This window comes from Neolamprologus brichardi, chromosome 8 (assembly GCF_056152115.1).
Source record: "Neolamprologus brichardi isolate AB-2024 chromosome 8, ASM5615211v1, whole genome shotgun sequence".
NCBI classification, from domain to species: domain Eukaryota; kingdom Metazoa; phylum Chordata; class Actinopteri; order Cichliformes; family Cichlidae; genus Neolamprologus; species Neolamprologus brichardi.
In genome coordinates, this window is record NC_142111.1 from 738926 (window position 1) to 764518 (window position 25593).

Genomic DNA, 25593 nt, shown 5'->3' on the forward strand with positions numbered 1-25593 from the left:
GGGTGGACACACATCCCTGTTCATTTGCATTTATAGAAGCACTACTTTGTGTACATTTAATAATTGTTGACCACTGGGAACCAAGAGATCCAAACTAGAGAGTTAGCACTATAAGAGGTAACCACTGAAACCTCATGTTAAAATACACCATATGGCTCACCAGTGCTTCCTTGACAGTGTCACCTGGATTCATGCTTATATGAGTCGGGCTGACCGAAACCGCGACGACAAGATGAGCTACGATGAGGTCCAGATGCTGCTGCAGATGATCAATATTGACTTGAATGACCAGTATGCTCGCAGCCTCTTCCAGGTAGCAGAACACACTGCTTAATTTAAGTAATTAAAGTCAATCATTTAAATTAAAGCTAACTTTTAGGGGTTTGTAGCCATTCTGTCTGGAGTATTGATTTCCCCTGTTGGTGCGCAGTGGGGGTTTTTCAGTTTCCTTCACTGTCATATTTACATATTGTATACAAATGGTGATGACTTTATTTGGTTAGTACTCAGAGCTTGTGACCATAGGAAAGGGTAGGAACGTAGACTCACCAGTAAATTGACACCTTCACATTTACGCTCAGCTCTCTCTTTATTACAGTGGACTGGCATGTAGTCTGTCTGTTGATCTCATATTCCGCACTCCTCTCACTTGTGAACAAAATCCTGAATGTCGTCCATAGACATTGCCTGATGAGTGCTAATGACTAAATAGAGTGCACCTGTGTGTAATCTAATGTCAGTACAAATACAGCTGCTCTGTGACGGCCTCAGAGGTTGTCTAAGAGAATATTGGGAGCAACAACACCATGAAGTCTAAAGAACACACCAGACAGGTCAGGGATAAAGTTATTGAGAAATTTAAAGCAGCCTTAGGCTACCAAAAGATTTCCCAAGCCTTGAACATCTCACGGAGCACTGTTCAAGCAATCATTCAGAAATGGAAGGAGTATGGCACAACTGTAAACCTACCAAGTCAAGGCCGTCCACCTAAACTCACAGGCCGAACAAGGAGAGCGCTGATCAGAAATGCAGCCAAGAGGCCCATGGTGACTCTGGACGAGCTGCAGAGATCTACAGCTCAGGTGGGGGAATCTGTCCACAGGACAACTATTAGTCGTGCACTGCACAAAGTTGGATTTATGGAAGAGTGGCAAGAAGAAAGCCATTGTTAACAGAAAACCATAAGAAGTCCCGTTTGCAGTTTGCCACAAGCCATGTGGGGGACACAGCAAACATGTGAAGAAGGTGCTCTGGTCACATGAGACCAAAATGGAACTTTTTGGCCAAAATGCAAAACGCTATGTGTGGCGGAAAACTAACACTGTACATCACTCTGAACACACCATCCCCACTGTCAAATATGGTGGTGGCAGCATCGTGCTCTGGGGGGGGCTTCTCTTCAGCAGGGACAGGGAAGCTGGTCAGAGTTGATGGGAAGATGGATGGAGCCAAATACAGGACAATCTTGGAAGAAAACCTCTTGGAGTCTGCAAAAGACTTCAGACTGGGGCGGAGGTTCACCTTCCAGCAGGACAACGACCCTAAACATAAAGCCAGGGCAACAATGGAATGGTTTAAAACAAAACATATCCATGTGTTAGAACGGCCCAGTCAAAGTCCAGATCTAAGTCCAATCGAGAATCTGTGGCAAGATCTGAAAACTGAAAGAAATTTTGAGGACGTTCGCCTGGGCTCTCCCCAGAGGACCATTGCAGGCGGTTTTGTGGCAGGCGGGGGATCAGCTGTTCGCCTGGGCTAGTAGGCTGCACAATGCCACGATGAGATGGCTGCAGCCCGAGCCATCGGAGGGCGAGGCGTGGATGCTCTCACTGATTGTCCTGGAGCAGTTTGTGCAGGGGCTGCCCAGAGAGGCGACATTGTCCGCTGTTATCAGCCCTGGCTGATGATCACCAACTGGTCAGTAGGCAACCGCCGGTAACTGCGCCGAGGAGGAGGCCCCCTGGCCCAGCCCCAGCGGAGCGACCTCCGCCCCTGCAGTCCTCAAATCTGTCCTAGCGAACCTGCCAACCCGGAGCCGAGCAACAACAGGCACCCGAGCCACAGCCGGGACACCTGCAACGGGAGTGTCCACTGATGGAGGTCAGGCGGGTGTTCTGGGCCCAACCAGACATATTAGTAAGGTGTCAAGGAGATATACACCAGACTTTGGTGGACATGGCCTGTACACAGGCCCTCGTGCATCAAAGCTTGGTTAACCCCAGAGCACTGTTGGAAGCAAAGTGCGGTTAAGTGTGTGCATGGGGACATTCACAAATATCACACAATATTTTACAGTGCAGTAGCATGTAGTGTCTGCACGGCATTCAGCAGTGACATGTACTTCTAGGGAGGATCCGCCGGCACCAGTGATTCACCCGAGGGGAGATTTCCCACTGGAGCAGTCTTATGATGACTCATAACTCAGCCTTCAACCAAGTGATAGAAATTGATGGTCACCTGGTGTGCCCTGAAGCCGCGCAGCCTACCCACACTTTGTATTATTGAACAATAGGCTTCATCAAGTGAGTTGTGACACTCACACAGAGGAGTACACCCAGTTGTTGGTGCTGAAAAGCCGTCGAGAAATTATTTTCCAGGCGGCTCATTTTAACCCCATTGCAGGGCATATGGGATATGATAAACCTCTGGAAGGAATAATTGCCCAATCTTATTGGCCAGGCCCGAGCAGATGGTATGCGTCATGCAAGGAATGTTAGCTGGTTAACCAGCCAGCTATCGTAAAAGCACCTTTTTGCCCACTGCCAATAATGGAAGTGCCGTTTGAGCGCATGGACCTCATCAGGCCATTTCACCGAAGGGCACGTGGCTATCGCTTTGTATTAGTTATGGTGGATTATGCAAAGCAACCCCCGGAAGCAGTGATGCTGGGCACCATCTCTGCAAAGAGTGTTGCACAGGCGCTGTTCAGGGCATCTCTTGAGTTGGCAGCCCAAAAGAGATTCCTGACTGACCAGGGCAGGTCATTCATGTCTCACACACTTAAACAGCTGTACAAATTATTGGGCATGAAATCTAAACCAGGAGAGGAGAGAGATGAATTGGGGCCAGAGATGCCAAATTCAAACATTCCTGCCTCTCTCCATTGTAATAAACATGTCACACAGGGCCAGAGAGTGGATGTTGGTGTTTCCAACAGCGTTTTGCAGATTTTGTTCTCACCTCTGCACGTCGTACTTCGCTCATAGAGAACCATTTTGCCTAGGCATGCAGAGAGCGACCTGGCGTGGCGATGTGTTTACAGCCCCACAGGTTACCTGAGCAAGAGGCAAATTGTCCAGAGAGAATTGCTGAAAATAGGAGTGATAGAAGAGTCAAACAGTGTGTGGTGTAGCCCCCTAGTTCCTGTGGTGAAGAAAGATGGGTCTGTATGGTTCAGTGTGGAATATCCGTATCCGATGCCCCAGGTCGATGAGCTCCTGGACCGGTTAGGCACTGCTCACTTTTTCACAACACTGGATTTTTACGTAGCTATCCCCACCAGGGATAAAAATAATATAGCAGATACAGGGATATATAGATCAAAAGTGGGTAGAGATAACACCCCCACAGCAAACCTTGTTTTATTTGCACATTAACAAACAACTATTATTTCCGTCTTTCTGATAGAAATGTGACCAGTCAGGTGACGGTCGTCTCGATCACGGAGAGATTGAAGTTTTCTGCAGGGAGTTGTTACGAAGGCCAGAACTGGACATCATATTCATTCGCTACTCTGCAAATGGCTGTGTGCTTTCAGCTGTGGACCTGAGGGATTTCCTAAAGGACCAGGGGGAAGATGCCTCACTCGTTCATGCCCAAAGCCTCATACTCACCTATGAACTTAATGAGTGGGGTACGGTACTAGTAACAATAAATTATAAGATTGGAAAATTAAAATACTTTAAAAAAAAGCAAAGCTTACCTGACAAATATTCAGCTGTGCTGAAGGATGAAGTTTGTGGTACAAAGGAAATTTTGACTGGAAAACACAGTTTGGCCACAACTCAAAGATTCATACACCAAGTCTGACCTGACAACATTTCACATAGATGTCTAATAGGACAGAACAGAATATCACAATGGGATGGGCTAATTCTATATTTATTCCCAGTCTGTCTGAGGGATAAGCAGTAACACATTCTGGTTAGAGCAAATGAAAACACAAGGATTGGTGAGGTAAGTGATCAGATAAGCTGAAGTGTTTCAGTTTACATCAGACCCGAAGGAGATTCAAGTCTTCATAGAATAGTCTGTGTATACTGAGTATACATAGGCTGCTCCAGACCAAGGTTATTATCGTTAACGAAAACTAACGAAATAACGAAAACTAGAAGTGAAAAAACATTTTCGTTAACGGAAATAAAAATAAAACCAAAAAAAGGAAAACTAACTAAAACTGGAATGAGTGTTCACAAAACTAACTAAAACTAACTGAATTTATAGCAAAAATGTGTTTAGTTTTCATTGATGTGTGCGTGTCATACAAGAGTCAAGGGTGAAAATGAAGTTTAGTTTCCAGATTTTTTTCTTGCTGTGTCTCATTATGCCAGCAGGTGGCAGCACGTTAGTCGAGTCGTCTGTGTCGCTGCTCCGTCCACGCGCAGAATCATGTCAGGAAAAGTCGGGAGCCAGAGTCCAATTTGGGATTACTTTGAATATGACTGTGTTTTGGATGAAGCAAGTGTCTTGTAGTGGAAACAGACAAATTATGAGGGACATTTCTAAAGGGGAAAAAAATCCCACAAACCTTAAAGTGCACTTGAAAAGCTCACACAAGAAGGCTAACCTAGCTTAGCTTGAGAAGGTAAGGGAGCACACTCAACCCTCATCCCCAGAAAACAGAAGCTAACCCCAGGCAAGGCAGCGTGATGCATCCCGAGACAACAGGACGGGGATATCTACACAACTGTGTGAGTCAATTACCTTCAAAAAGTTTATCAATTCACTTGAACCAAAATTACGAACACCCGGTGCTGCGAGAGTTAATAGTCTCATTGGGGCCAAGATATACGTTTTATAGTTGCCTGGTATCAATGGTTGTTCATCTGCCTTTATTTATTTATTTAAAGAACCCATAGGTGGGAATGTGAGTTGTCTGTCTCTGCATGTTAGCCCTGCGACAGACAGGCGACCTGTCCAGGGTGCAGTATGGTAGCTGGAATAGCAACATACCCAAGGATGAGCAGAATGACTGATATGATGAAACTGGGATTTTGTTACACTTAATTATTGCAAACACAACTAAAACTATAACTGAAACGAATCAAAACTAAACTGAAACTAAGGATTTTCAAAAAAATAAAAACTAAACTAGCAAACAATTGGTAAAAACTAATTAAAACTGATATAAAATTGAAAATCTGAAGTCAAAACTAAATAAAAATAAAAACTAATGAAAATTGCTAAACTATTAAAACCCTGCTCCAGACTGCTCCTCTATGTGTGTACTGTATTTTCCTAGTATCAATTGACTAATCATAGGCACATGAAGATTAATTCAGACACTGATATAAAAAGAGTTGAAAAGCTGTAAATGAGTGAAGAGGATGCAGTCTACATGGATACATCAGCAACCAGTTAACCAGTTTGATTCCTGGCCAGTCGCATCCCTTCTGGATGTCTTCCCCCTCTGTTTCTGTGCTACAAAAAATGAAGGCATTTTTATTATTATTTTTAATTATAAGAATAAAAATGATGTTTATTTAATACCCTATTTTTTAAACTTTGTTTCTCTTTGCCCATTGCAGCCCAGAAGAATAGCTTCATGACTCCCAATGGTTTCACCATGTACATGTTGTCAAAGGAAAACTGTGTGTTTAACCCAGAACACGCTAGAGTTTACCAAGACATGGCACACCCACTGTCGCACTACTTCATCTCCTCGTCCCACAACACCTACCTCACTAAGGACCAGCTGACTGGGAGCAGCAGCACAGAGCCTTACATACGGTAACAGCAACAGGGCAGTGATCGCGAACTAGGCTGTGTGCAAATACATTTATTAATTTGGTAACCAAAGGCAGTATACTATTATTATTGTAGGAGAGGTTTGTACTAAATCATTATACTTTAAATTGTCTCACAAAATTCTGAACAAGGTGAATTAGAATTTTTGTAAAAACCAATCATAACACACAAAATGCAGCAAGTACTTGTCAGTCCCCTATAAACAGCTGGATGGCGTTGTCTGGGCTGCCTAGCTAAGCCCACTGACATCATAACTCAGATTAAGATTGAGCGATTGAGATTGTGATCTGAAAGAATCTCTGTGAAACCCTAGAAAATCATTAAACAGCAGTGGTGCTTACTTTTGTGCACACTCAGTGCAAGCTTGCATTAGACTGAGACTTAAACAAGACTTTTATATTAACTTTGTCATCAATCGGGCTTAACATTATGACCACTGACAAGTGAAGTGAATAAGACTGTCAAGACTATCACTTCATCCTGGGTGGCTGTAGCTTAGTAGGTAGAGCAGGTGGCCTGCTAATTTGAAGGTTGGTCTCTGGTTGCATGCCAAAGTGTCCTTGGACAAGATACTGACCTCAGAAATTCCCCAGATCTCAATCCAACTTTGGAATGTTCTAGACAAACAAGCCCAATCCATTGAGGCCACAACTGACAACTTGCAGGACTTAAACGATCTGTTGCTAAAATCTTGGTGCCAGATACTGCAACGTGTCTGCAGGGGTGCAATGGAGTCCTCAACAGGTCAGGGCTTTTCTGTGAGCAAAGGGATATAAACACAATATTAGGCAGGTGGTCATAATGTTGGTGTGTATACCTCGGAATTTGGTACTGTTAACAAAAGTTACCATTGCCATATTTACAAATGAACCCACCACATGTACAAGTTTTAACTAGCTGGCTAACCAACCCCATGTTGGCAATTATACTTTAGTGTAGAAATGTTTGTACCATGGCATTGTTCAACATTATACATAAGTTAAAGTCATGGCTCATTACAGCTGGTGAGTTAATTTGGCAAGCCAGATAATTCCACTCACGCATACTTTTACTAAGTATAACCAGTGTTGGGAAGGTTACTTTTAAAATGTATTCCAACGGTGGGTTCCGTGTTGGGCTCGTAGCCGAAAACTAGCTTTACTTTGTTGTCTGGGTCAACTTTGCTAGCAGAGACAGAGAGAGGTGTTGAAAGGCTGCTCCAACAGAACTTATTGTTTCAGAGGAAAACACGAACACGGTGTACAGTCGAGTCTTAATAGCTTACTTACAGCTGGGCTCGTCAGGCTCTCTTCTTGGCTGCAGTGGTTATTATTATATTTACATGCTTCCAGCTCCCGTTTCTGCTCGATGACAGCTCGTACTTTTCCTTTTTCTCCCTCCCTCGCTCACAGACACATAACGTGTATGGCAGTCCATTCTCCCTGCAGCACGGACTACACTGCCCATGATGCTACATTCTTTAGAGCTATACCTGTAGCATTCTGCCTGTTAGCTTAGCACAACAACAACAAAAAGGCCTCTCTCACCCAGGAAACACGCAGAGAGAGAGCGTCACCCTGTAACCATGGCAACCGTAACGCTGCCGCCTGGAACAACAGAACGTAGCTGTCAAACAAAACCCAAACAGTCCTGACCCGCCACAATATGAAACAGGGAAGTACCGCCGTGTAATCCATTTATTTCAACAAAGTAACTGTATTCTAAATACCACCTTTTTAAACGGTAACTGTAACGGAATACAGTTACTCATATTTTGTATTTTAAATACGTAACGGCGGTACATGTATTCCGTTACTCCCCAACACTGAGTATAACTTAACCAAACAAAATAAAGTTAGCCAGCCAGCTATAACTCAGCTATTCTGCATGAATCTGATGGTGCTGTCACGGGTTGCTCTGAGGATCCACTCGCAGGACTCCGGAGTTGTGTTTTAACAGAAACGGTTTATTTACAAGATCTTCACCAAGTGTATTTACAGACAGTGCGAGGATAGTGCTACATACAAGATGTGAGAGGCAGGGCTCCAGGGAAAACAGGGGAATCACACACGCGCTCACGCCAACCTCTCTCTCTCCGCTAGTGACCAGTCACTCCTTCCACACTCCACACGGGGAAACACGGGGACGGGTCCGGGGAATCTAGAACACAGAAACACACGTTAACTTTCTGAGACGGAGGCATGGGAAACTTGGGCTGACTAGAGTCTTCACAACAATCCAGCGTTGAACAGCTGACCTCCTCCCTCTAAAATACCAGCTGGTCTGATGAGGCCCAGGTGTTCCCAATCCAGGAAGGCGTGGGCCGAGGGCGTGAACCCACCATGAGTTCTGCCCCGGCCAAACAGGAGAGGGAGGGAGAGAGGGGGAGAGAGAGATAGAAAAGGAGAGCCAGGAGTGGGGAGATTATGATCAGCGCCTTGCCGATCCCGCAGGTCGTGACAGGTGCACCATTTGTATTGTTTACTGATGAAATAGGTGGAAAATGGAAAATGTCAGATAGCTGGCAAATATTCATTGTAAGCAGGCATGCAAGCATGCAAGTAACATTAGCCAAAAAATCACAGATATAAATTTTCAAAAGCAATCTCTTCTACAAAATACTATAAAGCCATTTTGCTGTCTTTATGTACTTTGTTATAGGATTTGATATGCTTAGAACAGTCATTGTTGTTTGTTGATGTTACATTTGTCCAAAAAGTAATTAAATGCCATATTTTTTTTAAGTTACTTTAAATTTACTTTACTTCAGAAATATGTAATAAAAGGTGTTTAAGATGTAATTTTTTCTTAACCCAAGGTACACCTTTACTCACAAAGCTTGAATTTGTCTTTTAGAGCTCTAAAGCATGGCTGTCGGTGTGTGGAGCTGGACTGTTGGGATGGAGACAAAGGAGAACCAGTTATCTATCACGGACACACACTTACTTCCAAAGTGCCCTTCGTTGAAGTAATTGAGACTATCAATGAGTATGCTTTCAAAGTAAGTACTTCACTGTAACCAAGAGTCCTCTGCAGAAAATGAAATCTTACTGTAGAAATTGTGTAGTATGGTATTTCAAACAATCTAAGCAACTACTGCAGATATCATTGACTGACTTATTACAGTAGTGTAAATATATTAGAGGGTTAACTAGCTAATTGGAGCCTTGAATGTGTTCTAACAACCAACCATCAGCTGCAAAGTAATGCTCAATAATCAGATTGCTTCCTGTATGGATGCTGCTTTAGTCCACAGATTATATAATTCTTACCTTGATTACGTGACATTAAAGAGACCACAATGAGCCAAAAACAATTCCTCACACAAGCAGCAGAAGCTTCAAATGCTAACACTGTGCTCACATTCTCAGTGTTCAGATATGTATATATATATTTATATATTTGGACCCATTATGAATGACTTCTAGAAGCTAGTTTTGCTCATCTGAATGCATCATTAGTGATGGTAAATATTAGGGGTGCAACGATACACAAAATTCACGGTTCGGTTCGGTTCGATACTTTGGTGTCACGGTTCGATATTTTTTCGATACACAAAAAAATGTTGATGCCTTTTTATTAATTTGTCATTTATTAAATTTTCACGGCACATTCTGCACCACCTCTCTGTGCGTTCATCATTTGTTTGAAGCCAGCTCACCTCCTGCAACCACTTTTCCGAGAATACGCGCTTCTTTTGTGGTTCGGACTCCTGACATTTCTTTGGAGGTGGAGGAACACCAAAGTAATTGCTTAAAGGAGCTTCTTCAACATCTTTAAGAGTTCTAAACAAATGTCTGAAAATCTTATGTATGCAAACACGCGTTGCAACTTCTTATCTTGTGCCCGTTTTTTATTTTGACAGCGAATGCGCACCTGCGGACCACTTATGTGCAGCCCTGGTTATTTAGCTCGTCATATTGCAGCCACAGAAATTCTTTTGTCCATGAAACCATAAAGCTGCACTTTCTTTTTGCCTTATAGTCTGATTTGTCATAACTTTTCCGTTTTGTGGTAAGCTTTTCTTTGGCTGTCACGTCTTCACCCTGACCTGTCTTATTTGGCTCAGCAGAACTAAAATATATATCCTGCTGCTTTTACACACGCACTCACATAACGCTCAGCGATTCTCTGCGCGATCAACCTCTCACATGTTTAAGGTTGCTGCGGGAGATTTCACTTGTCATGTTTGCATAGTAAGCTAACGATTGATAAGACGATGTCAGAGGAATTGGTGCGCAAATTATCACCACTCACCAATCAGTGCTGTCGCTCTCTATACACAGTTCGCGCGATTGCAAAGTGAAAGCAAAAAACAAGCGCAAATTCAAACGCGATTTCAATATGTCACATATTGACAGTGGCTCACCGATGCCAATGACATAATTACCCAGCTACATTTCCGACATATATTTTTCCTTCCTACGATAGGCCGACGAGCAGAGCAGGGCAGCCCGACTGGAAAAATCGCTAGCCCCGGGACGTCGGGCTAGCGATTTTGCGAGCCCTGTATCTGATTGAGGAATTACTCATCTTTGGAAAAGAGAGTTTATTACAGAGAAATGTCTCTTTCCAAAATAAAAGCTCTACTATACGCTTCTTCTGGGCTATATTCTCAGCAGCATATTAAACATATCAGGTCCCCATAAGGAGAATCATGTGCTAACGGCTGTCTAAATGACTCGGCTAAAGTTTGTAGCATGCGTGCTTGTTGTTTTTGTCTGCTTCCACTTGTCTTTGCACGAGGATGCTGTTGGAGTAAATGTGCAGTCATATTCGTTGTGTTCCCACTAGTGCTGTCAGCGTTAATCTGAAATGACGTTAACGCCACAACACGGCAAATCTCTGTTAATGAGCTACCGCGGATTGCCCCGTGCGTGGGGCTGGACGGCCAACACGTTAACGAGCTAACTGCGCTAACACACTAGTTCCCACTCATGTAATTGAGCATTGCGTGGCACATCTGACATACTGTTTTACTTTAGTCCATGACAGCTTACCTTCAGGGTCATACGTCACATGAAGACCAAAATAGTTCCAGACACCAGATCTGAATGAGGGTGGGGGAGGTTCAATTTGCCATGTTGCAACGAGCTTAACTTCTGTCTAGCTAGCTTGCCCTGCGCTCAGTGAATCTGCGTTCGACTACTCCGCCTAGGCTGCACTGTCGAGCGCAGATCCACTGAGCGCTCAACACAGACAGCATCGTCAGAAGGAAAGTTGATAAAATAAATTAAAAATTTAGTATTGTTCGATACATATGCGTACCGAACCGAAAGCACTGTATCGAACGGTTCAATATCGATACGAGTATCGTTGCACCCCTAGTAAATATATGTTTGTCCATTCTGATGATGGATTGGACTTGTGTCTTGAGATATATAGATATAGATGCTGCTGCTGTATATGTTCTTTGATTTTTACTGCTTGTCCTTCCTCTTGTGTTAGCTTTCTGTTACTGTCTCTTATGTTAACGTGTCAGTTTTGACCGTGCCTCAAATCAGCCAAAACAATAATTTATCATCCAATTTGTTTGTTACCTATTGGTTACCTTCTTCAGCTTCCTTATCTATGAAAAGATTGGTTTTAATGTGGCCCACAGGGCTTTTTTACAGGATACCTTTTCAATCGAAAAAAATGGTAAACTGAACCTCAAGAGATTTTTTATGTTACCTTACTATTAATTACAACTACTAGAATATATCTCTAAAATAATTTCTTTTATTTATTCTTTATTTTAATGTTATTAACTATTGTAAGATCTGTGGTAGGGATGCACCGATACCGATACTGGTATCGGGTATCGGGGCGATACTGTAAAATGTGTGTGTACTCATACTCGTAAAAGTTAACCGATACCATGAACCGATACCAACTTATTTCATTAATCAGAGGGTGGCATGTCATTTCTGTTGTAGTTTTTTAGATTGGCCACTAGGGGGACATCCCGCACTAAACAGGCACAGGGTTAGGCGAGTGAGACTGGCGGCTCCAGATAAAAAAGAGAAACTGGAGGCTGCTGTAGCTAGGCTAAACAAAATGTCAGCAGTGTGGAACAGCCAACTTTAACTCAGGTTTTGGAAAAGCGAAGAAAAATGTCAAGAGAAAATCCACTGGCAGTTAAAATAACAGAGGCTCAACTCATTTTATCGCTCTGGATGACCAGCCAATGCCGGTCGTGGAAAACATAGGATTGCACCGTCTTCTCAGCATACTCGAGCTGCGATATGAAATATAATAAATAAACAGAAGTGTTTATTTATTATTCTGAAAGCTCGAGACAGTGCCAATAGTTCAGTGATATTTTGTTAAATTACAATGTGGAGACTCTGCAATAATTTAACAGAAGTGCAAATTTTTTTGTGGTCATTTTTATTAAGATTTTATTTTTTATCGGCAGAGAATAAAATAAAACCTGTCTTCCAATTCACTGCATTTGTGTGTGTGTGTGTGTGTGTGTGTGTGTGTGTGTGTGTGTGTGTGGTAGAAGTATCGGTTTTTGTACTCTGTATCGGCAAGTACTCAGATCCAAGTATCGGTATCGTATCGGTTTGAAAAAATTGGTATCGTTGCATCCCTAATCTGTGGTGTTACAGGTCAGTTTAATGCATACATATTTAAGAAAGTGGAGCCCTGTCCTTCAGGGGTCAGTTCAAGTTTTTTTGTTTTGCTTGCCTTCGTTTTATTGGTAAGTTTCTTCCTGAAGTCCTTATCCAAGGTCATAGATGGTAAAGAAACTGTCGCACATGATATTGTCACGTGTCCTCGCAGTCCAGTAATCATATTAAGGATTAGAAGTTTTCCTTGATTTTTCACAGGGATACTAATTGCACATTAGTCTGTGTAAGTCTGTAGATTCCGTGCATTGCAGTTTTTGCATCAGCTATGCATGGATTTCTGTGTCTTTTTTGCCAGGCTGGCTGGTGTTATGTTGCCAGATAGAGCATTTTTCCATGAAAGGGACAAAATGTTCATCTGCTGTCACCTCTGCCCTGAGTTGAACATCAGTGGAAGAAGATGCACCAATCTCTCCCATACATCTCTGATGGGCAAGCTTGTCAGTTTTGCTCTAGGACCACTGTTGTCAAATCTGAGGACTTTTAATACCATTCAAAAGAAAAAGATTCTGCCTGGCGATGCATCCAGAAACTGCCAGTGTTTATAATGCACCAATATAAGCATCCAGGTATTCCCAGCGGTGACATTCCAAATGTTGCCATGGGCTGTTTTTTCTTTAAAGCATTGTAATAGCAATAATGACTTTTAGGAAAAGTGGTGAAATCAATAACAAATTAAAACATGTCTTGATGTCACGTATTCTTGTCACGGCACACCTGGTAATCCCAGGGGTCATTTTGGTGACATTTTCAGCAGTGGCCTGCCATGCAAGCCAGGAGATACTGCACTCCAAGAGATGTGACCACTTTTGGATTTGTATGTTTCAGCAGAACAGAAGCAGCTTCAGCACCTGTGACCTCCTCATCAGACTTATCAGATGTATCTTTGTTGTATCCCGTGGTTGAAATTTGCTGTCATCCTGCTCCTCAGAAACTGGCTTGTCCATATTGTTGTGCTGTTTTGTGTCTTCTGCCTACTTCTATTCAAAGATATGATGCAGAGCTTGGCTTATTGTAAATCTTCTCATTTTTGCATGCTGCAAACTGGAGATGTATACTCTGCATGTCACCAACGTCTTTACATGTGTTACATTTTTATACATTTCCATCTGGATTACCTTTTCAATCAAGCAGTAGGGATAAAAGGGGCTGTTTGTTCTGGGGAGACAAACAGAGAGAGAAGCCCCTAACTTCTCTCCGACAGTGTTAGTGAGCTCAGTGTGTTTATGATTTTAGTTTTGGCACTGATTATTTTAACTGGGTCAGAACCGACCCTGACAACACAAAGGTCATAACTTTTGCCAAAGCATTTTGTAATTTTGTGAAATTATTTTTTATTTTATTTTGTTTAAATTGAGGTTCCTGACAAAGTCAAAAAAGGTTGATGCAATAAACAAATTTAAATAGCACTTCTATGCATTTAAAACCTAAAAACAGGTTGGTGCCAACCCTAACACAAGAGGAAGGTGTGTTATAGATCGACATTAGCCACAGTGACAATTTTGCTGACAGGCCAAGTGATAATTTCCTTATCTTTCTCTGGTCTACAGAAAATACTTTTCTCACTGACTTTCCAACATTGTGTCTATCCCAGTCCTCTCCCTACCCTCTAATCCTGTCTTTGGAGAACCACTGCTCTCTGGAGCAGCAGAAAGTTATGGCTAGACATCTGCACTCCATTCTGGGAGACAAATGTCTAACAAAGCCTCTTGAAGGCCTGGATCCCCACAATTTGCCTTCTCCAGAGGTAAGTAGTCAAGGAAGTTCAGTTCCCATTACCACCACTAAATCCACTGATAGCAAACTTTATGTGGGACGTGTAAATATTCCTGGGTTAATTAAACCACATATAGATTGTTCTCACAATTACAGTTTTCATCAGATTAATAAAGATAAAAATGATCCATACAAAGAGATATATGTATTGTGTTTGATACTTTTCATTGGAAGGTGGACATGGTTAAAATTAGACTGGCTGGCTTTCAATGTCCTATAAAAGTTTTTCAGTCTCCAACCACTTTTACAGTTTTTAATCCTCAGCTGTAAAAGGCTGATAGGGTACCGTCATCACTCTGCCAGGCGTGGACACCCAACTTTAAAACATGATAAAGATGGCGACGTAGGATTTTTAAATTAATGCCATAGGTTCATTTACTGAAAACCTCAAATGAATTTGAATCTCGGGGACCTTCACGGTCAGAGGTCTGTAACTCAAGAAGGAAGTCACCTAGGATTCTTAAATTTATACAATAATTACTAGGAGGCTGAGGTGTAACACTGGCAGCTGTCAGTATTTTACACAGCTGGTAAGACTGCTTACCATCTTTTATTATAACTGAAACTAAAACAATTAAATACATTTGTTCCTCTGATACTTCTGATAAAACCTTAGAACATTTGTAGCTTTGTTTCAGCCTGGTATAGGAAAACTTGCAGTAAATGTTTCATGTGTCGTTTATCTCTCATGAGATTTTTTCAGAGCCCTTTGACCTTTTTCTCATGTAACATAGTTATGCAGTAAGAATTTAACATATTCAAAAGCATTACAGAAAAATGTGAAAGTAGCCCCTTTCATGAGACAATTATTTAGCCCTGTAATGCAGTTTTCAGTCTGTGAACATGACTAAATTTTATCTAAAATTTGAGCACTGCTCAGAGAGCTCTATTGGGAAGATTATGCTGTAACTGCAGTTACCTTTATGTATCACAAGTGTATAAATGTAACAAATATGTTTAGAGCTTTACAAAAGGAAAAACTTCTCTATACAATAGGAAAAATCTGCAATTTGTGTCTAACTAGGTGAAAATTATTTAATGCTTATCGTGATCAATAGGCAGATCACTAATGCCTCAAAAGGAGAAAGACCAATGGCAGAAAAGGTTAATGTGTGCAGGGTTGGATGTGGCAGCACAGCGGAGGGTGGTCTCCATTTCCTGATTGGCCCTATCGGCCTGGCCATTACTCTGTGCGTGAAAACCAGAACAGAGACTGATCTGGGCTCAGTACAGAATTTTTTCCAAACTCGGGAAGTGGGGACTGTTGCCTGATATGACATTCAGGCAGAAAACATGGTCATTGATGAGTTGAGTGGTTTCCAGAACAAAGCGTAGCCTAGGCAGGGCAGTGATATTAGCTGCTTTAGAAAAATGGTCTACAATAGTTAGAATTGGGTTACCTGTTAAGGGTCCAGTGATGAACTCCAAAGCGATGTGGGATCAGGGACATCCCGGCATAGGCAAGGGTTGGAAGAGTACAAACGGAGAGGAGCTGGTGATTGTATTCTGAGCACAGTAGACACATATTCTTTAAAACATGCTCTCTTATTAATGTGGGCCACCAGAACAAACATTGTGTGTGTGTGTGTGTGTGTGTGTGTGTGTGTGTGTGTGTGTGTGTGTGTGTGTGTGTGTGTGTGTGTGTGTGTGTGTGTGTAGGCTCTTAAAGGTAAAGTCCTAGTGAAGGGGAAGAAGGAGAGGTTGGAGGAATGCTCGTCCAGCTCTTCAGACCTCAGTTCCTCAGATGAGGAGACCAGCTGCACAGAAGGGAAGCCCAGAAGGAAGGAGGATAAAAAGGTTGGTACGACACTGTCCTAGAAACAGTACCTCTGACCACTTCTGGATGGTGACTAATTCATTTGGTTTCTGTGTATGTGCATGTGATGTCAGGCAGGCGTCTCCAAGATAACTCCGGAGCTATCAGACCTGGTTGTGTACACTTGCAGTGTTCCCTTTAAAAGCTTCGAACAAGCTGCCAAAAGTCCAGCAACCAACATGTCATCTTTCTCCGAAAGTGATGCACTCAGACATATTAAGGACTCAGGTAGGACACGTCTAAACTTGCCTTTTAGAGTAAAGTGGAATAGTTTGTACAGTACAAGTACAGTAGCAAAGGTACTGAGACACCCCACATTTCTTTATGTTTTGCAAGTAATATTGTTGGTTTGTTTTATAAGATGAAAGACAGAAGAAGGAAGCCAGGAATAGAAAGGGAAAAGGGACAGAATGATATTTAATCGTGATTAATCAAAATTAATCCACAGCAACCCTGTGATGATGATGATTAAACATTTTAATTGTTTGACAGCACTAATATATCTGTATACTTACCTATTAGTATATAGGTTTTTTTAAAATTGCATTTAACCTGAGAGAACCTGTGCTAAAAGATTGAAGAAAACTATTGAAATTCTCTTTGAATTTAATTTAAATGAAATTAAATGAAATTAAATTTAAATATATTCTTTGTTTATTCCCCATTTATTTCATTATATTGCATAAATGTCTGTTACAAGCTTAAATATAAAGACACCAGAGATGTCTCCCTTCATCTCTGGTGTCCTCCCCCACCACCTAATCCAACTCACCGCCAGGTGGTGATCAGTTGACAGCTCAGACCCTCTCTTTGCCCGTGTGCCCAGAACATATGGCCGCGGGTCTGGAGATATGATTACAAAACCGATTGACCTGTGACCTAGGGTGCCCTGGTGCCACGTGCACTAATGGAAACCTTTATACTTGAACATGGTGGTCGTTATGGACAAACTGTGATTTGCACAGAAGTCCAACAACAAAACACCACTCGAGTTCAGATCCGGCAGGCCGTTCCTCCAAGTCTCACTGTTGTTGAAGCCCCATGAGCATTGAAGTCTCCCAGTAGGACAGCAGGGTCCCCAGGTGGAGCACCGTCAAGTACCCTGCCCAGGAACTCCAAGAAGGCCGGGTACTCTGAACCGTCGTTTGGCACATAAGCGCAGATGACAGTCAGGACCTGTTCCCTGACCCAAAGGCGCAGGGAACAAACTCTCTCGTCCACTAGGGGAAACCCCAATGTACAGGCAGCAATACTAGTATGGTCTTGTATGCCTTTCCAGAGGTTCTGGCAGAGGATATTCTGAAGACCGATCCATTTAGGTTTAGTTGGTGCATCCCATCCTCACCCAAACTGTGCATCTTAGGTGACATAAGTGAATTAGATATTCAACCATATACAACACATCTAGTCCTTACTGCCCCATACATTGATAGTAAAATTATCCTTATGAATTGGAAATTTAAAAATGATTTGTATATTACACAATATAGAAATTTAGTCTAGATTAAATTAGTTTGGAGAAAAGGTCTGCCTCCTCCCGTCTGCATTTGCTACACTATCCTTTGTGATAGGGTCGGTGGGTGCTGGCCTTGGGTGCAGCCGTGTTCTGGGGCACTTTTGAAATGGTCCCGAGTCGCTTTTCCTTGGTTGGTGGTGGGGCTGCAGAGGGGGTGACAATCACTACTGTCTGCCTCTCAGTGTTACATGCACCTTAGACATTGGGGGGGAGGTGTAGATTTTGCACTGTTGACCAGCAGTCTTGTACTCATGTCCCATCTGTCCCTTCAACTTTGATAGCACTCTACTTTTCACATAGTCATTCTCACTATTAACGCCTCATGCACCTCACACAAAAATTAGGACCAAGGATCAGGTCCTCCGGCACAAACAGAGTAATATAGTGCACGCTGTTAAGTGCCAGGAAGATTGATGTAATTTATATATTGCTTTATAGACCGGTCGCCACTCTTTTAATGATGAGCATGTACAGATGTACAGATCCTGATACCGGATGTACAGGACCGGTTTAAATGGGTGGTCAGAGAAGCCATTAACATTAAAAGGGAAATACCATCTCTAAATTGAGTAAGGGGGCTAAGGGTACATCTTTCACCATCTTACAATGCTGTGATTGCAGCCATTCCCCAACTCTCTGTGAATGGTGCTTTGATCAGTGGTTCAAAGCACCATTGTGTGTGTGTGTGTGTGTGTGTGTGTGTGTGTGTGTGTGTGCGTGGCCTGGGCACCTAGCAAGCAAAATCTAAAGGTAGAGACTTGTGCACAGAACTGTGTGCTGCAATCTAGATGTAGAAGTTTATATAAACTTATAATTTGGGTAGAGAGATTCCTGTGTTGACTGTACCTTATTCAAGAGCATAACGACAATGCAAAATGTGTTGAACTTTTCTTGTTCTCTCAATTCAGGGGTGTATTTTGTTCGTCACAACAGTCACCAGTTGAGCAGGATCTACCCCTCAGGCCAGCGCCTCCATTCCTCCAACTATAACCCTCAGGAGATGTGGAATGCAGGCTGTCAAATTGGTGAGAGCATTTTTTAATATGTTGTTTATGTTGTTCTATTTTTAAGAGAAGCAAACAGAAAGTAAAGTAAAGAACTGTCACTAACTGTTCTCCCACACTCGCGCCTCCAGTGGGTAGACTAATGGACATCAGTGTTGGTCAAGTTACTTGAAAAAAGTAATCAGTAACTAATTACTGATTACTTTCCCAAAAAAGTAATCCCATTACTTTACTGATTACTTATTTTCAAAAGTAATTAATTACTTAGTTACTTAGTTACTTTTTAAAAACACGATTTACAACCTGAATAGGTGATAAATAGCTCTTTCAGCCCAATTCTACTTTTTCTGCATAATCCATCATACAAAATGTAATCAAATGGAAAAGTCTCTTTTTAAAACTTGTTTTATTAGTTTAAATCTTTTAACTTTATGCATCAAGCACATTCTGCACATTCCAGCACATAATATATATATATATATATTTGTGTTTACACTCAGTCTTTCAAATAGATGCAAGTAAAACACAGCAGAAAATAAATAAAGTCAAAGACTAGCGGTCCTGTTGCTCTATTTTCACCTGTAAAGCAGGAGTAGGGTAGGCGGAGGTTTACCCTGGTGCAGGTGTGCAGCGGTCAGTGGAAGGATACGGCAGTTTCTCTGTGAATTTCCCATTACGTGGTAGCTACTCGGTGCTTGCTCGGAAGTTTAGGGAAGTTTTCTTCCCACGCACAACGGACACTAATGTTTTTGTCACTTTTTATGGAATCAAACTCAAAGTAAGGTCAGTACTTCCACGCTTTAAACGCTGCACGCTCATACTCTCTCTGCACTCGATATATGATCCATTGTTGATCTGCACACAGCTGTTGTCACTAATGTCGCACTCGCTTACGTCACTGTCATGAGACATTCTCGCAAAAAAATCACAGTTTTAGTAACGCAGTAACGCAGCGTTCCTACAGGAAAGTAACGGTAATCTAATTACCGTTTTTGCCATAGTAATCCCTTACTTTACTCGTTACTTGAAAAAGTAATCGGATTACAGTAACGCGTTACTGCCCATCTCTGATGGACATTGTCTCAGGAGGCCTGCATGCTCTTCACACTGATGTTTTGTTTTCTCCAGTTGCTCTGAACTTCCAGACACCTGGTGAGCAGATGGATTTGAACCAAGGCAGGTTTCTGCAGAATGGTGAGTGTGGGTACATTCTGAAACCTGCCTTCTTGTGTCAGCCTGACAGTACTTTCAATCCTGAGAATGTGGGAGGAGGTCCTGGCCACAAACCTGTCATGCTCACTGTTCGGGTAAGATGGAAACTAAATCTGTATTTTAAGCTTGGTGACCAAATGTTTCTTATTGTAACGATTTTAGAAAGCTCTAGTTGCCTCAATATTGATTCCAAACATAACCCATTAAAGAAATTTGTCTATTTCTTGAGTGGGTTCTTCTTCTCCAATCTATAATGATACTTTAATTAAATAAAGATCTCTCTTGCTTTGTTGTTATTCCAGGTCATTTCAGCTCAGCAGCTGCCTAAACCAGAATGGGATAAGCCCAGCTCCATTGTGGACCCACAAGTGTGGGTGGAGATCCACGGCGCTCCTATTGACAACAATAAGAAGAAAACGCATTATGTTGAAAACAATGGTATATATGTCTTTACAATAAAAGATCATTTTATAGTTAAATGCTTTAAGGGTAGTGTAGTTGTTAGCCCTGTCACAGAAAGAGGTTCCTGGGTTTGATTGTGACAGGTTATAATTTTGTACCCATGTGGGTTCTCTTTGGGACATAGTACAACATCACTATTTATTTAAGAAAAATGAAGCTAACATGCAGAGGCAACCTATGAAAAAGTAATAACACCTTTATTGCTTTCAGAAAAATTAAGAGAGTAAGTAGTGGCCAATCAGCAGCAAATGTGACCACCTTTATAAAAGAAGTTTAGAAGAAAAGAAGTCAACTTTATTATTCTGCAATATTTACAGGAAACAGACTGGCCCATAATGTCTTTTCCCCCTGTGCAACTAGAAATAATCTAAACTAAAATAAAAATGAGGACCATAAGAATATGAAAACAAATTTGAGGTATTACAATTATTACTCTTTATATATAATGTCAAAAAATCCAAACATCAAACCAGTTTAAACCCCTACTAACTAGGGGTGAAAGTGGGCTGAAGTGGTGTTTTTGGTGCAGGTGTCTGTCCGTTGTGGTCTCGGTACTTTAGTGTCAAGCTAGCACTACACAGGAGGGGTACATAAAAAGGGAATAACTCAGGTAATTTCAAATGAAACTTCTCTATCAGCTCAACAAATACTAGCAAACACACTGTTTGTGCACAGCTTATATGTTTTGTGTGTTTCTGCTAGCTGAAGTTACACCGCGTGTACTTTCCAACTGGCATTTGATAAACTGCAAATTAGAACTTAGGCATGCCCTAATTTTTAAATAAGATCTGTGTATGATGTGAAGTTATAATGATAATGGATTGGATTTATATAGCGCTTTTCAAGGCACCCAAAGCGCTTTACAATGCCACTATTCATTCACTCTCACATTCACACACTGGTGGAGGCAGCTACGGTTGTAGCCACAGCTGCCCTGGGGCAGACTGACAGAAGCGAGGCTGCCAAATCACGCTATCGACCCCTCTGGCCAACACCAGTAGGCGGTAGGGTAAAGTGTCTTGCCCAAGGACACAACGACCACCACCAGGGATCGAACCGGCAACCGGCAGTGTATCTGTAACCTTCCGGTTACAGATACGCTTCCCAACCCCCTGAGCCACGAGCTAAGTTATGATTTTCATATTGTGAAACTTCCTGAAAAACAAATTGAGGTACACTACAATTATATTATTCAAAATCTGCATGAACATATTCTGCAGTTTAGTGCAGGATGAACAGGTTAGCTTAGCAGTATTGTGAGGAATTTACAGTAAAGCACTGTTATGGACTGTTGCACAGTGGCTGTGATGCTCATGGTCAGTGTTAATTTACAATAACCTGATGATGCTTAGATTCATTCATTAAATTCCACCTTCATACCACCTGTATACTGTCTTGTATAAAGACATTATAAACAGTATATATTAGTGCAGGGGTTAGAAATAAGCCAAGATAGCTTATGAAATATTGGGTTACATCTTGTTGAATTAAGTTGTGTAAATCCACAAAGAGCAGTGAACCTCAGCAGCAGCAGCAGCTGAGCACACCCTGTATACAAAGAAAATCTACTGGAGCGAACAATGGAAATTATTATGAGTTGTGTTTCTTTCCCCCATGCTGAGCCACTACAAGTACATTTCATCCTTTTTCACTTTATGGGCGATCGTGGCTCAAGAGTTGGGAGTTCGCCTTGTAATCGGAAGGTTGCCGGTTTGAGCCCCGGCTCGGACAGTCTTGGTCGTTGTGTCCTTGGGCAAGACACTTCACCTACCGCCTACTGGTGATGGCCAGAAGGGCCGATGGCGCGATATGGCAGCCTCGCTTCTGTCAGTCTGCCCCAGGGCAGCTGTGGCTACAACTGTAGCTGCCTCCACCAGTGTGTAAATGGGTGGATGACTGGGTGTGTAAAGCGCTTTGGGGTCCCTAGGCGTGACTAGTAAAAGCGCTATACAAATACAGGCCATTTACCATTTTATTTGAGTAAAGAAATCGAATCAGTAATTTTACCAGAGTATTTTTAACACCAGTATCTGTGCCTCTACTAAAGTAAACAATGTGTATTTTTGCCACCTCTGCTCAATAAAATTTACATATACTGATTTTGTAAAAAATCCCCATGTTGCGCAGTGTTTAAAACAGTGGGCCAGATGGAAATTGCGATTCTGCCTAAGTATGTGGCTAGAGACTGGCCACGTATGTAATTCAGTTTTGCACCTTGAGTGTCAAGATATTAAGGATTATAACTACTGTATGTTTTATCATCTCAGAAGAAGAAGCCATGGAAGAAGTAAGAATGTGAAAGAAACTAATAGCGAGTTAATGCAACTACGGATAAACTGTGTTCCTCTTCCTCACCTTAAAGCTCAGCTTCTGAACTGCAATCAGGGCTCTAACACATGAAAACATGAATAAACATGTTTATTTATTCCCGTTATTGTCACCAACATGAGAGTGTATAACAGCTAATGTTAAACTTGAGTGTCCTAAGTATCACACTTTTCATCTGATGAAAAATTTAATTATGTTCTGACATCTTTTTTCATTTACTTTATTTTCTTTGCATGGTAAAGTTTGAACTTTGGAAATGCAGCGATGAATGGTGTTCACTAACAGCTCTTGAGCCATGCAGTGATTTCTATAATCATGTCAGGTTGTATTAAAAGTGGACAGCTCAGTTTTACACCAGGCATAAAAGCTTAGAAACACTATCACTTTACACATTGCTAAAATTAGTGTGTGAATGTATGTTCTTCATTACAGGCTTTAATCCACGGTGGGACTGCACCTTTAACTTTACCGTCCATGTCCCTGACTTGGCTCTGGTCCGCTTTTTGGTGGAGGATCATGACTATACTTCCAGAAATGACTTCCTGGGACAATTCACTCTCCCTTTCCCCAGTGTCCGCACAGGTATGTGTGGCAGCGAATGGGTTAATATGTGTGTGTGGGTGTGTGTGTGTGTCGTCAACATCAACACAATATGAATAGCCACATATTCTACTTATCTTAAACCCCCTTAACTCTGCAGGTTATCGTCATGTCCGACTGCTCAAGATGGATGGATCAAGCCTTTCACCTGCGTCACTCTTTATACATATTAAGGTCACTTCCTGTCAGAACTCCAAATCTTCAGCAAAATCACCAACCCACTTTCCAACCAAGAATCCCTAATCCCACGTCTGCCCTTCAGCCACATGATCATTCCATGGTAGTTAATCAGAGAAAACTCAGTGGTTACAGCTTTCTCTCACAGATGTAGCACCGGTATCATCAACTGATTCATTTTTTTACGCAACAGTATTGTTTCAAAACTGTATTTGAGATTTGTTAAGAAGACAACATTGTTATGCAATGCTAAAAGCCAATTAGGTAATACTGTGCATACCAGTGACTTATGATACACCTAAGATTTCAGAGCAGTCAATTTAAGTGTCTGTTTTACCTGAATTATTGTAATAATGTCTCATTTGTAGAAAGCTTCCCAAGTACTTTAAACTCTTAGAAGTAGGGTCGGAGTCAGAGCTGAGAACTAATAGAGTACAAGCACTTTGTATTACATACATGTTGTTGTAGTTAAGTCGAATTTTTAGCTCTGGTTTAGTTTTACTTGAGTATTTATTTTTCTGACAACTTTTACTTTTACTCCCTACATCTTAACCAAATATTTCTGTATATCAATATACATATTTTCTACTCCTTACATTTTCAAATGTTTGTTACTTTAAATTTAAGACACTTGAGAAGAGTTATTTCTTGACATTTCACACTTTTAAACATCAAAGTCACAGATAACTGTTAGTGTATCCATCACAGGTTCTTATAGTGTGTGATGAATTAAACAAAGGGAAATCTAGCTAGTGCTACAGAAGAGGATCAAGCATAAAAGAAGTAACATTAGTGGCAGGCAATTGGAAGTACAAAGTTTCAAACAGCTTAATGCATACATATTGCCAAAAGTATTCACTCACGCATCCAAATCATTGAATTCAGGTGTTCCAATCACATCCATGGCCACAGGTGTATAAAATCAAGTGCCTAGGCATGCAGTGAAAGAATGAGTTACTCTCAGGAGTTCAGTTAATTCCAGGATGTCCTGTTAGGATGCCCCCTGTGTAACAAGTCCAGTCATGAAATTTCCTTGCTACTAAATATTCCACAATCAACTTTTAGTGGTATTATAACAAAGTAAAAGCGACTGGGAATGAGAGCAACTCAGCCACAAAGTGGTAGGCCACATAAAACCACAGAGTGGGGTCAGTGGATGCTGAGGTGCATACTGCACAGAGGTCACCAGGTTTCTGAGTCAATTGCTCCAGAACCTCTAAACTTCATGTAGCCTTCAGATTAGCTTGAGAACAGTGCATAGAGAGCAGAATGGACTGTGTTTCCATGGCCGAGCAGCTGCGTCCTAGCATTATATAATACAAGCACTTGGTGTAAAGCATGAGACCACTGGACTCTAGAGCAGTGGATAAGTTTTCTCTGGAGTGACAAATCACACTTCTTTGTCTGGAAATCCAATGGATGAGTCTGGGTTTTGTGGTTGCCAGGAGAATGGTACTTGTCTGACTGTACTGTGCCAAGAGTAAAGTTTGGACAGTTGGTATTGTACGCTGTGTTGGGGAGTAATGGAATACATGTACCGGCATTACGTGTTTAAAGTAACTGTCTTCCGTTACACTTACCGTTTTAAAAGGTGGTATTCAGAATACAGTTACTTTGTTGAAACAAAGGGATTGCATGGCGGTCTTTTCCTGTTTCATATGTTAGGCTATGCCCTCTCTATTTATGGTAATTCCACGCTGGTGGACACCCGAACAAAACATGCATTAAGAGCCTCTAATGACTGTGTCACAATCTCGCGGCCCATGTCACCTCTACTTGCAGCCCGCATATCAAAGTTGACCCAGACAACAAAGTAAAGCTAGTTTTCGGCTACGAGCCCGACACGAACCGATGTATTAGCCAGAGGTCACTTTACTACGGTTCGGCGCCTGTTTTATATACGCGCTGAATAGTTTTCTATACGAGATCGCTGCAAAAAGTGCAGCCTTACCTAATGTCCACCTACTGTTACTCATTTATATTAAGATTTAAAAATCTAGTTGGTATTGGTATGGCGAGTAACCTTCAGTGATAGTAATAAATCACAGCAATAGTACATTCATGTAGTTGTAAAAAGCTTGATAATATATTAAGTAATCCAAAGTATTCAGAATACGTTACTCTCATTGAGTAACATAA

General features: G+C 41.7%; 1 protein-coding gene across 2 annotated transcripts in view; it reads left to right on the forward strand.

Moving 5' to 3' along the window:
* LOC102791826 (1-phosphatidylinositol 4,5-bisphosphate phosphodiesterase delta-3-A-like) overlaps nucleotides 1-25593 on the forward strand; it is a 33784-nt gene extending 8191 nt beyond the window's left edge. For both annotated transcript variants that reach the window (XM_087845218.1, XM_087845219.1), the window contains 12 exons: nucleotides 184-313; nucleotides 3628-3853; nucleotides 5748-5949; nucleotides 8803-8947; nucleotides 14158-14310; nucleotides 15999-16136; nucleotides 16230-16383; nucleotides 18580-18696; nucleotides 19804-19982; nucleotides 20190-20325; nucleotides 23110-23259; nucleotides 23378-25593. In XM_087845218.1, coding sequence (XP_087701344.1) covers nucleotides 184-313; nucleotides 3628-3853; nucleotides 5748-5949; nucleotides 8803-8947; nucleotides 14158-14310; nucleotides 15999-16136; nucleotides 16230-16383; nucleotides 18580-18696; nucleotides 19804-19982; nucleotides 20190-20325; nucleotides 23110-23259; nucleotides 23378-23520 — 1873 coding nt within the window. In that variant the 3' untranslated portion in view covers nucleotides 23521-25593. The remainder of the gene's footprint in view (nucleotides 1-183; nucleotides 314-3627; nucleotides 3854-5747; nucleotides 5950-8802; nucleotides 8948-14157; nucleotides 14311-15998; nucleotides 16137-16229; nucleotides 16384-18579; nucleotides 18697-19803; nucleotides 19983-20189; nucleotides 20326-23109; nucleotides 23260-23377) is intronic.